Source organism: Carcharodon carcharias, chromosome 5, assembly GCF_017639515.1.
Source record: "Carcharodon carcharias isolate sCarCar2 chromosome 5, sCarCar2.pri, whole genome shotgun sequence".
In the NCBI taxonomy this organism is placed as follows: domain Eukaryota; kingdom Metazoa; phylum Chordata; class Chondrichthyes; order Lamniformes; family Lamnidae; genus Carcharodon; species Carcharodon carcharias.
This window is the reverse complement of record NC_054471.1, coordinates 73,715,930-73,732,335: the sequence shown is the minus strand read 5'-3', so window position 1 is coordinate 73,732,335 and position 16,406 is coordinate 73,715,930. Positions and strand designations below refer to the sequence as shown.

Sequence of the window (16,406 nt, the reverse complement as noted above, 5' to 3'; positions counted from 1 at the left end):
GACCTTGCCAGTTACTGACAGCAGTGTTATGCCCCTCCAGTTGTTGCAGTCGCTGAGGTTCCCTTTCTTCGGCAGCTTGACAATTACCCTTCAACTCCAGTCAGACGGGACATCCACTGTAATCCAAATCTTGTTGAACAGGTCCATGAGCTCTGTTGTGATGATGTATTTGCCCTGTGTTAGAACCATATCTACAAGAACTATATTTTCTTTTAAAATTTGGAAGGACATTGCATTATTTAGACACTTGGGAGCTGACCTGGATTTTTTTTTAAATGACATAAGTTGATCTTGGATTGGAGAATGCATGCCTTTTCCAAGGAATCACATGACATCAGCTAAATGACCAAATACGGAGGAGAGCTATTTGTTTATTTGAACTGCAATCACTTTAATTGATGTTGGGCGGGGGCTGGGAGAAAGCTGTTTTAAAGGCCTGGTGATTTACTGGAAATCACCTGATGAAGGAGCTTTATATTTTGAACTCCTTGTTTAGACCTCAGTTGGGAATGAACTGAGGTGTAAAGCTGCCCAGCCTACGCTCTCCTTGTCTTGCTTGAAACCCAATTTGGTTATCAGTATCCAGCAATTAATCCTCATCTCAGAGGAACTTGTCTGTATTTGGAAACTTGAGAGGTGGAGACGAGAAGGACTGATCCAGCTCTATTTTCCTCCAACAAAAACAGAAAACGCTGGAACTCAGCAGGTCTGACAGCATCTGTGGAGAGAGAAAAACGAAGTTAACCTTTCAAGTCCATATGACCCTTCTTCAGAGAAGGGTCTGAAGAAGGGTCATACAGACTCGAAATGTTAACTTTGTTTTTCTTTCTCCACAGATGCTATCAGACCTGCTGAGTTTTTCCAGCATTTTCTGTTTTTGTTTCAGATTTCCAGCATCCACAGTATCTTGTTTTTATCTATTTTCCTCCACACTGAAACTCCACTGGTAAGAAGCTGGTTCCAGACATTGCCTGGGATTAGTTTCCTCGCAAGAAGGAGCACCAGATCAACAGCATCAAAACCCTGCCATCTTTATGCTTTTTATAGAAGTTTTTCCCTCAACCGCCCATCTCTGCAGAGACTCTATTTGTTTGTCCATTGTTTGTGTGTGTGTGCACGCGCACGCATGTGGGAGTTTTAAAAGGGATAGATAGTTACACTTCCAATTGTGTGTTAACCAGTTCTTGGAACTTGTCTTAAAAAAAGTTTTGTTTTATGATAAATCAATCATTCTGAGTTTATCGAAAGAAGCCTGGTTAAAGTCTCTCTTATTCTGGGTCTAACAGTAGTGAAGATAAATAACCAGCCATTTTGGTAAGTGAATTAAACATTTACACTAATGGTACGACCTGTGGAGTAGTGGGGCTAGATAAACTGCACACGCCTCTGATCCCAATCATAACACATGTTTCAGTAGCCATGCTGGCATCTCATTGATCTCAGGTGCCTTTTTGTTCTTCAGGCTCTTGATGGCTCTTTGGACCTCTGATCTGACAATTTCTCCCAGGTTAACATTCAGATACTGAGATGCGGTTAAACTCGAATGTGAAATGGGGCTGAGGCTGGGCTGACTGAGGAAATCCGAAAGTGTTTCGAGCAATGTATATGGGTTGCAGAGTTTGAGAGAGGAAAGGAGGACAATTAATTCAAGAGGGAGGGCAAGGGGAACAGACTTTGCTGTATATAAAACCATGATTCAGAAGTAAAAGAACAAGGTGTTGATTGCCATTGCTTCTATTTAAGTGTCACTTTCAATATGCTATAATGCCATGTCAATGCGGTTCCCGTGTGGCATTCTTAATCAATCATTTTAAAATGCTCCCACAGTTATCACCATCAGTAATGTAATCGAGTATTTCAACCTCTTTTTATACAGTTCAAAATGCTCTCTCCAAACACAGCCACAGTTAAAATCTTTATACTAAGTGTTCTCCACAGTTCAAATGTACAGAGCATTTGACACTCACACCATATGCTTTGTCAAATTGTGTAGTTCACAAGGTTCAGTAATTTCACACTGAAATCATAATATTGACATGCCATTATATTGCACCATCCAGTTCTCCAGTCTTTTAAAGTTACATAACAAGTCATAAAATACCAGATCAAGCAATTGTGTAGATCATTTTCTTTGCCCTTTTCATTTTTAGGAGAATTTACAAGGTTTAAAGATGCTGAAAACAAATGGAAACTCACCTGAACACTGTGGATGAGGCAGAAGTTATAATACTTGATCTTACAAAGCTTCAGAAAATTCAAACAGGCTACAAACAAAAAAGACATACTGTATGTAAAACTTAACCCCAAAAATTCTTTCCGGTTAAATAGGACATAGCATGAGATTGTTATTGCTGTTTCAGCATTTCTCTTTTTATTATGATTGGCCTTTCATCCATGTAATTCAGTTTTCAGGTTCCCCTCGTTCCTCAACTTCCCTCCATGTTTTCAAATCCTCCTTAAAACCCTTCTCTGTGATCATGCTTTTGCCCAGCCCCCTTTTCTTGCTTGGTATTGGCCTTTATTGACTCCCCCCACTTCGTTGAGACAGGCTCTCCACATAAGGAGCACTACAGAAATCTAAGCAGCTAAGTTTTTAATTGCATGATTATGCATCAAGGGAATCAGGATGCCTTCAAGGTCAGCTTTAAACATGCTTACTAGTGTAAAACGATTTAGGGCAGATTCAATTAAACAAAAACACATAAATCTCCAGTGTTTTTTAACACGGTGACTCTCATTCTCTTACCTGGGAGTCAGAAGATTGTGAGTTCAAGTCCCACTCCAGAGACTTGAGTACAAATTCCAGACTGACACTGCAACATGGCACTGAGGGAGTGCTGCACTGTTACAGTGCCATCTATCAGATGAGATATCAAACTGAGTCCCTGTCTGCCCTTTCAAGTGGATGTGAAAGTGAGCATTATTTTGAATATCAGGGACGCCTTCCCCAGTGTCCTATATACATATGAATTAGGAGTAGGCCATTCGGCTCCTTAAGCCTGCTCTGTCATTCGATAAGGTCATGGTTGGTCTGATGGTGGCCCTTGTGGCCTCAACTCCATTGTACTGCCTACCCCCGATACCTTTTGATTCCCTGGTTAGTCAAGAATCTACCTACTGCTGCCTTAAAAATATTCAATGACCCTGCCTCCACTGTTCTCTAGGGAAGAGGACTTTCACAGATTCACAACCCCCTTGAGAAAAAAATTTCTCATTTCTCTTAATAAGAGACCTCGCATTTTTAAACTGTGTCCCCTAGTTCTAGTTTCTCCCACAAGGAGAAACATTCTTCTGGCATGCACCCTGTCAAATCGCCTCAGGATTTTAATATGTTTCAATAAGATCACATGTTTCAATAAGATCACCTCTCATTCTTCTAATCTCCAGTGGATCAACCCAACCTGTCCAACTTTTCCTCATTAGATAACACCCCTGCCACCCACACCCACCACCACCGGACCAGGAATCAATCAAATGAGCCTTCTCTGAACTGCTTCTAATGCAATAATGTCCTTTCCTAAATAAAGAGACTAAAACTATGAACAGTTCTCTAGATGTGGCGTCACCAAACCCTGTACAACTGTACAGCAAAACATCCCTACTTATATATTCCATTCTACCTTGCAATAAATACCAACATTCCATTTGCCTTCCTAATCACTTGCTGTACCTGCATATTAACATTTTGTGATTTATGTGCCAGGATACCCAGATCCTTCCTATCACCATTTAAATAATATGCTGCTTTTCTATTCCTTTTGCCAAAGTGGAAAAGTTCACATTTTCCCCCCCCATCATACTCCATCTGCCAATGTTTTAACCCACTCACTTAATCTATCTATACCCCTTTGCAGAATTATATCCTCTTCACAACTTACTCTGTTACCTATCTTTTTGTCATCAGCAAATTTAGCAACCATACAATCGGTCCCGTAAACAAACCCATTGATATAGCTTGTCTTTCTTCATTTATGTTTACAAATTTATACAATATTTATCCCTCAACTAACAACACCAAAACAGATAATCCTATTGTTGTTTGTGAGATGAGTTAGCTGTTTGTAAATTTGCTGCCACGTTTCCTACATTAGAACAGTAACTGCACTTCAAAAAGTATTTAGTTGGCTGTAAAGTGTTATGGGACACCTTGAGGTCATGAAAAGTGTGGAGTTACAAAGCTTTCTTACTGGGCAGTTGAGAGAAGATTTCTCCCCCTTGCCTTTAAAGAACAATATATTTTTTGCACTCCTTTCAGATGAAACAGCGCTTCATTTGCATGCCTTCAACTTGGTCTACTGTATTCAGTGGTCCCAATGCTCATCTCTTCTACACTGGGGAGACTAAACGTAGACTGGGTGGCCATTTTGTGGAACATCTTTGCTCAGTACACAAGCATGACCCAGACCTCCCTGTTGCTTGCCATTTCAACACACCATCCTGTTCTCATGCCCACATGTCCGTCTGTGGCCTGCTGCAATGTTCCAGTGAAGCCCAACACAAACTGGAGGAACAGCACCCCATCTTCCAATTAGGCACCTTATAGCCTTCTGGACTTAACATTGAGTTCAACAACTTCAGACCATGACCTCTCTCTTCCCACTTGACCCCTTTATTTTCCAATTTTTATTTATTTTAAATGGTATTTTATTCTTTCATTTATTTGATTTTTTAATCCTTTTACCACCCAGCCCCCCGCTTCCCCCACAGGGTGATCTGTCAGTTGTTTTTATGTTTTGCTTTCAGAGTGCTGTCCCTTCTGCTATTAACATCATCTGCTATCTTACCTTTATGCCACTATCAGCCTCTTTACTCTTCACCACTATTAACACTCCCTTTGTCTTCTGTCATGACATCTTTGTCAATCTCTCCTTAGCTGTCACCAACCGTCACCTTCTATCTCGTTCCACCTGCTCCACCCCCTCTTAAACAGTATTAAATCCATCACATTTCTACTTTTCTTTAGCTCTAAAGAAGTCATACAGACTCAAAACATTAACTCTGTTTCTCTCTCCACAGATGCTGCCAGGCCTGCTGAACTTTTCCAGCATTTTCTGTTTTTAATTTTCGCAGATATGTGTATTAGCCTAACTACAACGAAGAAGCTTACACTGAAAACTACTTCTCCGAATTACTACTAACCCCTAGGCCTCTCCTCCGTGTACAAATCGATCACCAAATCGCCCACCGTCGTTTCTAACAGCACCGCCATTTTCTCTTCAGCATGACGCAAAATGGCTGCCAGATGAATTGCGTCGCCTGACGTCGAGTCCTCACCGGCGCTCAAGTGGGAGAGGGCGTGGCTCTTACCTGCACCCAGGCGCCTGCGCTCCCGCTTCCGGACCCGGCTCCCTGCGCCTGCGCTCCCGGACCCGGCGAAACCTCCCCTCCCCCGCCGAGCGCCTGCGCCTTGCACCCCACAACCCTCCCCCACCACCTGGTTCTCAGTGCCGCCTCCAGAAGCTTCTAGCGGCGGTAACTCATCGTTTCGATCGGTAGACTCGTTCCGTAGTACTGTTCGGCCTCAACAGGTACCTCAAACATACCGCGGTTAGAATCGCTGTACTCTATTACCATGTTATAAAATAAACAAATACTTTGGTGTCTGACCCCGGAAAAGTTAGTAAACTCAGCAACCTTGCGCGCGCTCTCCACCTCCCCCCCCCCCCCCCCACCCCCGTAGCTTGAACCTTTTTTTTCTATGCCCTGCAAAACTACAGAGCTTTATTTAACTGTTTACGTCGTAAAGTTTTTAATGGGGAGAGAGGGGAAGGTGGCACCCTCCGCTTCTTGAATCAGTACTGTGAACACCTCCAGTATTTACTCCAAACAAAAGGTAGGGAGTTCGCCCCATTACACGCTCTTGTTTATTTCTCACTGCCTAATTCCCTGCTGGCCACCCACTCTTTGGGTGCTCCTAACAAGGTGAGGCAGAAATACAAATTACATGAAAACACTCGGCAGGTCAGACACCATTTCTGAAGGGAGAGAAACGAGTTAACCTTTCAAGTCGCTGACCTTTCATCAGAAAGTTGTACAGAATAATACAGGTAGCAGAATGACAAAGGTGTGTGGCTGCCACAGTGAGGAAGGGCATATTGAAGAGTGGGAAGGAAGTAGAAAACGTTTTACAGAAACAGGAGAGATAATTCTTATGGCTGTGAGCAGTAATATTGGGCATCAACAATGTTGCTGGACTGGTCAAGAAAAAAATGGCACAGGATGTCTGCTAATTTTTAAAACTCTTTAATCATAATTTTTCACCACTTATTCTCTGGTAGTTTGAGCATTCTGTAATATTTGAATCATTCGTAACTGTGACTTATGACTTTATGAGAAGGATGCGACCGCACATGACATTGTTCCTAGGTTCTTGTGGTTTTGTGCAGAGCAGAGAGGAACGTGGAAAACAAGGCATTAACATTGTGCAGCGTAGCAGAAGTGTTGTGAAGCAGTCAGTTATATGTGCAACCGGGGCTGCTGTTGGGATGCATGTTGGTGCATACAGAGGTGTTTGAGACTCGTAACCATGGAGAAGGAAAGGTATACAGATAGAAAAGAAGTATATGAGAAAAATGTTGTTACTTTAAAAAGAATGGCAACAAAATAAAAAGGCCAACAGGAGAAATGGCAGTGGATGAGGTGGGAAAGTGCTTTACCAGGTACTGTGAAAGGAGAATGTGATGGTGAGGGTACTGGAGATGTGAGTGCTAAAAGGTCAAGTGCAAGGTTGAAGCGGGAAAGATCAGTTTGAGAAGAATTGTGCCGAAGAGAAGTAAGCTGGACAGTAACAGCACTAAAGGCAAACAAATTTATATGTATTATCTTTGTTGTTTGTGGAGAGTCATCACTCGATACTTTTGTGTTTACATGCAGTGGAAGGAGAGGCACATAGAGAGAAAAGAAGAAATTATAAAGTTTAAATCATGGTTCAGTGTCAATGACATGAATAGAAGTGTGTAACTGGCATAGACTGACATTACACCAAAGCTGGGGTTGACATGAGAAGGAGTTTTCAGATGATAAGGACAGGATCTGGGGGAAGAGAGTGACTGTGCCAACAGTGGGGAAACTGCCCTGGTCTGAATCAGTGTGATGATCTGGTTCTGAAATGAAACAAACTAGGGAACAATAGGGTAAAGCTGACTGAGTACAACTTAGAGTGGAGGTAGAGGTGTCTTTTAAAAAATTATAAAAAGTACATAAATAACTTCAATTGTTCAACATATTCCTGTTGATGCTCCAATGTTTTGGTAGTTGAAAATGACGTGAAGGAAGAAATTTACACAGAGCAGCATAATTTACATACAGGAACAGGAGTAGGCCATTTAACCCCTTGAGCCTGTTCCGCCAGTCACTGATATGGCTTATTCAATGGCCATACGATGAAGCATGGCATAGGTTGAAGGTTCTCAAAGTTCTTTGGTTGAAGAACCAATTATCAAATATATTAGTAATCATGGACCCCCCCATGTAAATTATCAAACTAGATAATACTATTATGATAATGCACCACATGAGTGTTTTAATAATGTTTTTAAGAAAACAGTATTTACTTGCAGGTATCAAAGAGATGGGTGTGCTTGCTTCTCCTATAGAGCTTATCTTGCACTTCTAGACAGATCTGAGCTTAGGGCCTTGGGGAAAATGGCACCCTGGATGAACTTGTATCCTAGTGTTCTTTGTTTGAATTTAAGTATGTAGCGCTTAAAGGGATTTGTCATTTTTTGAAATGCGCAATGTATTATTATAAGGATACCTGCTTTATTTCAATAACAGCTTAGTATTTATAGTGCTTTTAAAGTGTATTGAGGCACAGACAGAAAAGGTTAGACAGTGAGACATGGATGAGGTTGTTAAGAGGGTTCACTTAAAGATTGGTCAAAAGTTAAAGATGAAGAGAGAGTAAAGAGGTGGAGGGATTGAGAGAGGGAATTTGAGACAGTAATCTAGATGGCAAGTTACATAAACCTGACTTGCATTTCCTAGAGTTTAGTTGAAGGGTGATTTTAATTCAGATTTAAGTTGATGTAAGGATCCAAAAGGATAGATAAGGGGAAATTATTTCTTCTGTTAAGGGAGCCCAGAGCAAAAGGACACTCTCTTAACATTAGAACTAGGCTATTTTGTGTGAAAACAGGAAGTAGTTCTTCATTAGTTGAAAATTAGGTTAGGGGAAATCTGAAATTCTCTCTCCTAAGAAGCTCTGTCAACTGAAATATTCAAGGTTGAGATTGGCTATTTTATTAAGTTAAGGTATTAAGGGATATGGACTCAGTGGGGAAATAGCAGGGCAGTGGAAAAGATTTGCAGGGCTATGGGGAAAAGGCAGGGGTGAGATACTACCTGAGCTGCTCCTGCAGAGAGCTGGCAAGGACATGATGGGCTGAATAGCCACCTGTACCAAAATTAGACTAAATGGAGTTCAACAGATCTGATTGAATGGTGGAAGAGGCTCAAGGTTCTGAATGGCCTACTCCTGTTCCTGTGCTTCTCTTCATAGAATGGTTACAGCACAGAAAGAGGCCATTCAGCCCATTGTATCCATGCCAGCTCTCTGCAGGAGCAGCCCAGGTAGTGTCTCACCCCTTCCTTTTCCCCATAGCCCTGCAACTCTTTTCTCTTCACATAGTTATACAATCCCCATTTGAAAGCCATGATTGAATCTGTCTTCACCATACTGTCAGGCAATACATTCTAGATCCTAGCCATTCACTGCGTTAAAATAGGTTCATGTTATGTTGCTTCTTTTGCCAGCTAGCTTAAATCAGTGTCCTCTGGTTCTCGACTCTTGTGCCAGCGGGAGCAGTTTCTCCATGTCTACTCTGTCCGCATTCATCATGATTTTGAACACCTCTATCAAATCTACTACTCAGCCTTCTCAAAGGAAAGCACTCCTAGCTTCACCAATCTATCCACATAGCTGAAGTGTCTTATTCCTGGAACCACTGTCATTAATCTTTTCTGCGCTCCCTCCAATTCCTTCACATCTTTTCTAAAGTGTGGTATCCAGAATTGGACACTACTTCAGTTGAGGCTGAATCAGTGATAAAAACAAAAAACTGCAGATGCTGGCAATCCAAAACAAAAACAGAATTACCTGGAAAAACTCAGCAGGTCTGGCAGCATCAGCAGAGAAGAAAAGAGTTGACGTTTCGAGTCCTCATGACCCTTCCACAGAACTGAGCGAATATAAGGAGAGGGGTGAAATATAAGTTGGTTTAAGGTGGTGGTGGTGGTGGTGGGGGGGAGGAGAAGTTGAGGGGGTGGTGTGGTTGTAGGGACAAGCAAGCAATGATAGGAGCAGATAATCAAAAGATGTCACAGACAAAAGAACACAGAGGTGTTGAAGGTAGTGATATTATTTAAACGAATGTGCTAATTAAGAATGGATGGTAGGGCACTCAAGGTACAGCTCTAGTGGAGGGGGGGGTGGAAAGACTAGCGGGGCATAAAAGATTTAAAAATAATGGAAATAGGTGGGAAAAGAAAAATCTATATAAATTGGAAAAAAACAAAAGGAAGGGGGAAGAAACAGAAAGGGGGTGGGGATGGAGGAGGGAGTTCAAGATCTAAAGTTGTTGAATTCAATATTCAGTCCGGAAGGCTGTAAAGTGCCTAGTCAGAAGATGAGGTGCTGTTCCTCCAGTTTGCGTTGGGCTTCACTGGAACAATGCAGCAAGCCAAGGACAGACATGTGGGCAAGAGAGCAGGGGGGAGTGTTAAAATGGCAAGCGACAGGGAGGTTTGGGTCATACTTGCGGACAGACCGCAGGTGTTCTGCAAAGCGGTCGCCCAGTCTGCGTTTGATCTCTCCATTGTAGAGGAGACCGCATTGGGAGCAACGAATGCCCTCACGCCTTCTCCCTCCCTCCCAGAAACATGATAGGGTCCCCCTTGTCCTCACTTATCACCCCACCAGCCTCCACATTCAAAGGATCATCCTCTGCCATTTCCGCCAACTCCAGCATGATGCCACCACCAAACACATCTTCCCTTCACACACACACACACACACACACACACACACACACACACACACACCCGGCGGCATTCTGTAGGGATCGTTCCCTCCAGGGCACCCTGGTCCACTCCTCCATCACTCCCTGCTCCTCAACCCCCACCTATGGCACCTCCACATGCCCACGCAAAAGATGCAACACCTGCCCCTTCACTTCCTCTCTCCTCACCGTCCAAGGGCCCAAATACTCCTTTCAAGTGAAGCAGCATTTCACTTACATTTCCCCCAACTTAGTCTACTGCATTCGTTGCTCCCAATGTGGTCTCCTCTACATTGGAGAGACCAAAGGTAAACTGGGCGACCGCTTTGCAGAACACCTGCGGTCTGTCTGCAAGAATGACTCAAACCTCCCTGTCGCTTGCCATTTTAACACTCCACCCTGCTCTCTTGCCCACATGTCTGTGCTTGGCTTGCTGCATTGTTCCAGTGAAACCCAATGCAAATTGGAGGAACAGCACCTCATCTTCCGACTAGGCACTTTACAGCCTTCCAGACTGAATATTGAATTCAACAACTTTAGATCTTGAACTCCCTCCTCCATCCCCACCCCCTTTCTGTTTCTTCCCCCTTCCTTTTGTTTTTTTCAATAATTTATATAGATTTTTCTTTTCCCACCTATTTCCATTATTTTTAAATCTTTTATGCCCTGCTAGTCTTTCCACCCCACCTCCACTAGAGCTGTACCTTGAGTGCCCTACCATCCATTCTTAATTAGCACATTCATTTAGATAATATCACCACCTTCAACACCTCTGTGTTCTTTTGTCTGTGACATCTTTTGATTATCTGCTCCTATCACTGCTTGCTTGTCCCTACAACCACACCACTCCCCCCAACTTCTCTCTCTCCCCCCCCACCCCAAACCTTAAACCAACTTATATTTCACCCCTCTCCTTATATTCGCTCAGTTCTGTGGAAGGGTCATGAGGACTCGAAACGTCAACTCTTCTTCTCCGCCGATGCTGCCAGACCTGCTGAGTTTTTCCAGGTAATTCTGTTTTTGTTTTGAGGCTGAACCAGTGTTTTATAAAAGATCACTGTAACCTGCTTGCTTTTGTACTTTATGGCTCTATTTATAAAGCCCAGGATCTTACATGCATTTTTAACCACTTTCTCAACCTGTTGTGCCGCCTTCAATGATTTGTGCATGCATACCACCAGGTCCGTCTGCTCCTACACTCCTTTAGAAATGTATAATTTATTTTATATTCAACTTTTATATTCAGCCTCAGCTGTTTCTTCCTACCAAAATGTATAATTTCATAATTTTTGGCATTTTTTTTTTTTAACTGCCATGTGCCTGCCTGTTTCACCAGCCAGTCTGTGTCCTCTTGAAGTTTACACTGCCCCCTCACAATTCACAATAGTACTCATTATTGATAGCTGAAGTTTGTTTTCATGGCCATGTGCATCAATACTTTGTTTGCTAACTCATTATGGCTTCAGGCCCTCCGTGGATTGCCACGTTGACATGGAGGAGAGGCTTGTGCACGCCAATGATCCCTTGAGCCCCTGGGAGTTCCTTGCTTCTGGTAGGGCCATCCATGGCAGCAAATTCAGTCGGAAGGTGCCAGACAAAGTAACATCCATTTAGTCTTCAGCAGTAGAATAGGTGAAGGAAGATTGCATCTCACTGGCTGCAAAGGTGGAACCAGACTGCAGTGGCATGGTAGTCCTGGTCATCATAGTTTGAAACGTCACTGAAATCTGACTTCCAGCCTGTCAAGATTGTGTGGATAATAATGGTGCTTCAATCTCCCCATGTTAATCAAAGTCACAATGCAGGCTTCGGTTGGGGTCCATTCACCAAGTCCTGTGGTGAAGGAGAATCGGCAGAGGCTGTGAACCTGGGAGTCCCTAGTCAAGAAACTGCACACCATGCAACCGATGCATGAAGGTCATTGGATACCTGTGTTGGGACAGAGGTGTCTTTACAGAATTACAGACTTGTTACAACAAAGGTGGAGGCCATTTGGCCCATCATGTCTGCACTGCCTCTCCAAATGAGCAGTTCAGCTAGTGCCATTCCCCTGCCTTCTAGTACCCCTGCATATTGTCTTTTGGGCAACAACACCTGTGACTGAATAATCCTCTACAGGATAGCCTCAGCTCATCCAAAATGGGGAGGGGGCTAGAAAAGTTGCCCTAAAAATAGACTCTCTCACTTTCTCCTGGCTGGGGAACCACACCTTGTGGGATCACCATCTTTGTGGTCAAAGAAAGAAAACTTAAAGTTTTGCAACTGGGAATGATAGAACACTCATGGGTAATCTCAAGAGTGACTATCTGGAAAGAAGAACTGCAATCGCATCACATGAGCTATCAAGACTCCAGATTGACGTTGCCACCCTTTGTAAGATGCACCTTCCTGGGAGAAGCAGCTAAAGGAACAAGCAGGGTGATCCACCTTTTACTGGAAAGAAAAGGATGATAGCGACCCTCGTGTCCACAGAATTAGTTTTGCCATCCAGAATAGGATCTTAGATGCACTGCCAGAACTCCCCAATTGTAAAAATGAAAGAGTCGTGACACTTCACCTACAGCTCCGTTTTAACCATTGTACCACAATCATCAGCACTTGTGCCCTGGACATGACACATTACATGACGAACTGACTCGGTTGAAAATGCAAAAGGAAAGTTCTATTCTGACCTTAATCCTGCCATCCAAAAGAAGAAAAGGTATCCTTCTGGGGGACTTTAGTGCCAGGGTTGGCCATTCCAATGTCTGGAATGGAACCATTGGGAAAAATGGGGTGGGGAAAGCCAATGCAAATTACGGCATCCTGCTGAAAAGGTGTGCTCAGCTTGGCCCCTTATGTCGTTGTCTTCTCTCTCTCTCGACCTTATAACTTTTTGGCTGCCATCACACTATGTACCTTGATTCCAATCATAGATATGATGTAGAAATTTATACATTCAAAAGGAAAGGAGCAGCCAGTCAATGCCAAAATTTTTGATCTAGTTTTCCCTTAAATTTGCCTTGACTACTCCTTATGGCAGTTAATTCCACATTCTAACACACTCTGGGTAGAGATTTCTGCTGAATTCCATATTGGGCTTTTTAAGGACTATTTTATGCTTGTGACAACTTGAGTACAACAGGAAAATAGTGTGTGTGTGAGGAGACTAACAATGCAATTCTTTGTATGCAAATATAGGTGAAGACAGTGCAATGAAAGAAAGTGTAGCAATCATTGAGAAAAAAAGAATAAAACAGAAAGAGAGAAGCACAGAATTAGAGTGGCTAACTCAGGAAACAGTTACTAAAAGAAAGACTTGCATGAGTACAATGCCTTTCAGCATCCAAACTTTGAAATGTTTCACTTAAATCATTTAGTTTGAGGACCATTAGTCTGTTAACCCACAAATAGAAAGAGGTAAATTACAAATTAACCTCTCTAATTGAGGGAGGAATGTTAGCCAGGGCATTGATTGAGGCTCTCTATTCTTGCCGTGGGATCATTAATGTCCACTGAGCTTGGCTGGATAGAACCTTGGTGTAACTTCGTTTCTGAGGAACAAAAATGTTGCACTCACTGTTCTGGTGTATCAGCCTAGATTATGTGCTCAAAAAAAAGTAGCAATTTTTCTGTCAGAGTGACACAATAGGAGGTCCACTAGTTGTATTTAAAATCTAGTGAAGCTAGTTAGAGTAAACTATTCTAACTGTACCCTATGTTCCTGTAAAAAAAATGGTTGCATTTCCCAAAGTTTTAAACATTCTTCCTGTATGTTCTTCTAGAATGAAGTTAAAATGAGTCTTCTGGAGATCAGTGAGAATGTGAAATTAGGCAGAGAATATGCCTTATTGGGGAATTATGATTCTGCATTAGTGTACTATCAAGGAGTAATTGAACAGATTCAAAAGTACTTATCTTCTGTCAGAGATCCTTCATACAAGCAGAAATGGAATCAGGTAAGATTCACTCCACTATTTTCATATTTCTGTTGTCAATTGCACAACTGGACTGATGGTGTCTTGTGACCTGTGCTGCATGAAAACATTTCAGATTCTGTGCTCATATTTGTTATGTCTCATTTGGAAGCTGGTGATATTTAACAGCAACAACGTATACCCAATTGTATGACAGGTGCTATTCATCTTCAGCGTAAAAATTATTTTACATTAAAATTTAAGCTGATCTTTAATTTACTGGTCTTCTCAAACGCCCCTGTGCATTGGTTGTCACCTGTGATTTTAAATGTTACAATGGATCTGCCATGTCTTTACTCCTGGATAAAATTGCCTCCATCTTCGTCTTACTGCCTGATTGCTTATCTTCCCAGACATGAAGAATTAATTATTTACGTTCAATTACGTGTGATTATTTGATTCTTCTGTTGTAAAATATCTCAATTTTCACATTAAGGTGCATGAAATATGTGTATGGTACATTAAAATACTTTTATTTTGCTGGAACTAAATGCCTCCACCACAGGAAGAATAGTAGAGGGGAAAATGTCACAATCAGTTAAGAGGTAGTTTACAGCTGTGAAAGGTTTCTGTGGGAAAATTAAATAGACAATACAGTATATCTCGTATGTGCTTATCTTAGTGGCTCATTATCTTTGTCACAAATGACACAGGACCGTGACTCCACATAATGATACCTTTGTCTCAGCCACCTTTATGTAACTTTCCAGGCATCGTATTGGTCAAAGAGCAGCTTATCTAGTATCTTTGACGTGGAGATTCTGGGTAACCCTTTCAGCCATCTCTTGCTGAGTCTAAACTGGGTGGAGGAGGTGGGCTACTAATAGAAAATACCGGTTCTGTGAATCAGCAAATGCTGTCAATCATATAACACAAAATGTTTTTATTCTCTAAATGAACAGGTTATAATAATCAAAGCCTTTGGTTTTAACTGAGAAGCTTTCAAAACTTAATTTGTTTGGGGGAACTGCACTCGTCTCTCTGATGCACTCTTTCCCTCCCCATGTCTCTCTTCCCCACTCTCACTCCATCCCCTCTCTCTGTCCCCACCCATCCATGTTATACATCTAAACTAGATACAACAAACAGCTGATAAAATATTAAGCTATAGCTGAAGAAAAATAATTCTCCAGATCTTCAAATCATTGGGAAACCAGAAGTCCTTTGCAGAATGGTAGAAGTTTTCAGTTCCACTGATAAGCTTTGAAATGTATTGCACACTACACACGCTTAGCCTGCACCATTCTGGGGACTGTAGTCATAAGTTTTCATTGGTAACTCCCTTCAGCTGATTATCAGCTGTGGGAAGGGTATGAACCCCACCAGCCTTTGGACAGAGGTTAGTGCCTCAGAACAAAAATACAAATAAAGGTAACCAAAAAAGTAAAAGATAACGAAAGATCTAAAAATGTACATTTTTTATGTCTTTATAATTGCCGTTGCGAATGGAAAGTTGTCTCAAGTGGTGTTCCACAGGGCTTGGTATTGGGACCCTTGCTGTTTGTGTTATATATTAACGTTTTGGACATGAACGTGGGGGGCTCAATTGAGAAATTTGCAGATGACACAAAGATTGGCCGAGTAGTGGATAGTGTAGAGGATAGCCGTAATCTGCAAAACGATATAGATGGGTTGGTGGAGTGGGTGGTAAAGTAGCAGGTGGATTTTAACATAGAGAAGTGTAGGGTCATACATGTAGGGAGGTCAAACAGTTACAGGGATTACAAAATAAATGGGAATATACTAAGAGGGGTAGATGATGTGAGAGATCTTGGCGTACAAGTACACAGGTCCCTGAAGGCAGCAGTTCAAGTAGACAAGGTTGTAAAGAAGGCATATGGAATGCTCTCCTTCATTGGCAGAGGTATAGAATATAAAAGTAAGGATATAATGTTGGAATTGTATAAAACACTGGTGAGGCCACAACTGGAGTATTGCCTGCGGTTCTGGTCACCACATTACAGGAAGGACGTAATAGCTCTGGAAAGAGTGCAGAGGAAGTTTACAAGAATGTTGCCAGGGTTAGAAGAGTGTAGCTACGAGGAGAGATTGGATAGGCTGGGGTTATTTTCCTTAGAACAACGAAGGCTGAGAGGTGACTTGATTGAGGTGTGCAAAATTATGAGGGGAATAGATGGAGTGGACAGGATAAAATAGTTTCCCTTGATGGAGAATTCTAGAACCAGGGGACATAGATTCAAGATAAGTGGCAGAAGGTGTAGGGGGGACATGAGGAAGAACTTTTTTTACGCAGAGGGTAGTGGGTATCTGGAATTTGCTGCCCAAGTTGGTGGTAGAGGCAGAAACTTTAAACTCTTTTTAAAAGTACCTGGATCTGCACCTTAAGCGCTGTAAGCTGCAGGGCTATGGGCTGGGTGCGGGAAGGTGGGATTAGAAAGGGCACCTGGGTGTCCTCGGGCTGGCATGGACAAGATGAGCTGAATGGCCTCCT

General features: G+C 42.3%; 2 protein-coding genes across 7 annotated transcripts in view; one reads left to right on the top strand and one right to left on the bottom strand.

The window, feature by feature from the left end:
* ppil4 (peptidylprolyl isomerase (cyclophilin)-like 4) overlaps positions 1 to 5,302 on the bottom strand; it is a 45,130-nt gene extending 39,828 nt beyond the window's left edge. The window contains exons 1-2 of one of the 2 annotated variants that reach the window (XM_041187761.1): positions 5,140 to 5,302; positions 2,197 to 2,264 (exon numbers count right to left, since the gene is read on the bottom strand). In XM_041187761.1, the coding sequence (XP_041043695.1) occupies positions 2,197 to 2,264; positions 5,140 to 5,209 (138 nt within the window). In that variant the 5' untranslated portion in view covers positions 5,210 to 5,302. Of the gene's footprint in view, positions 1 to 2,196; positions 2,265 to 2,746; positions 2,765 to 5,139 lie in introns of those variants that run through there. The other variant, XM_041187763.1, reaches the window with a different exon arrangement.
* A 105-nt stretch (positions 5,303 to 5,407) lies between these two features.
* The window catches only part of LOC121277974 (katanin p60 ATPase-containing subunit A1-like), a 35,037-nt gene continuing 24,038 nt past the window's right edge, over positions 5,408 to 16,406 (top strand). For all 5 annotated transcript variants that reach the window (XM_041187914.1, XM_041187912.1, XM_041187913.1 and 2 more), the window contains exons 1-2: positions 5,408 to 5,528; positions 13,763 to 13,936. In XM_041187914.1, the coding sequence (XP_041043848.1) occupies positions 13,775 to 13,936 (162 nt within the window). In that variant the 5' untranslated portion in view covers positions 5,408 to 5,528; positions 13,763 to 13,774. The remainder of the gene's footprint in view (positions 5,529 to 13,762; positions 13,937 to 16,406) is intronic.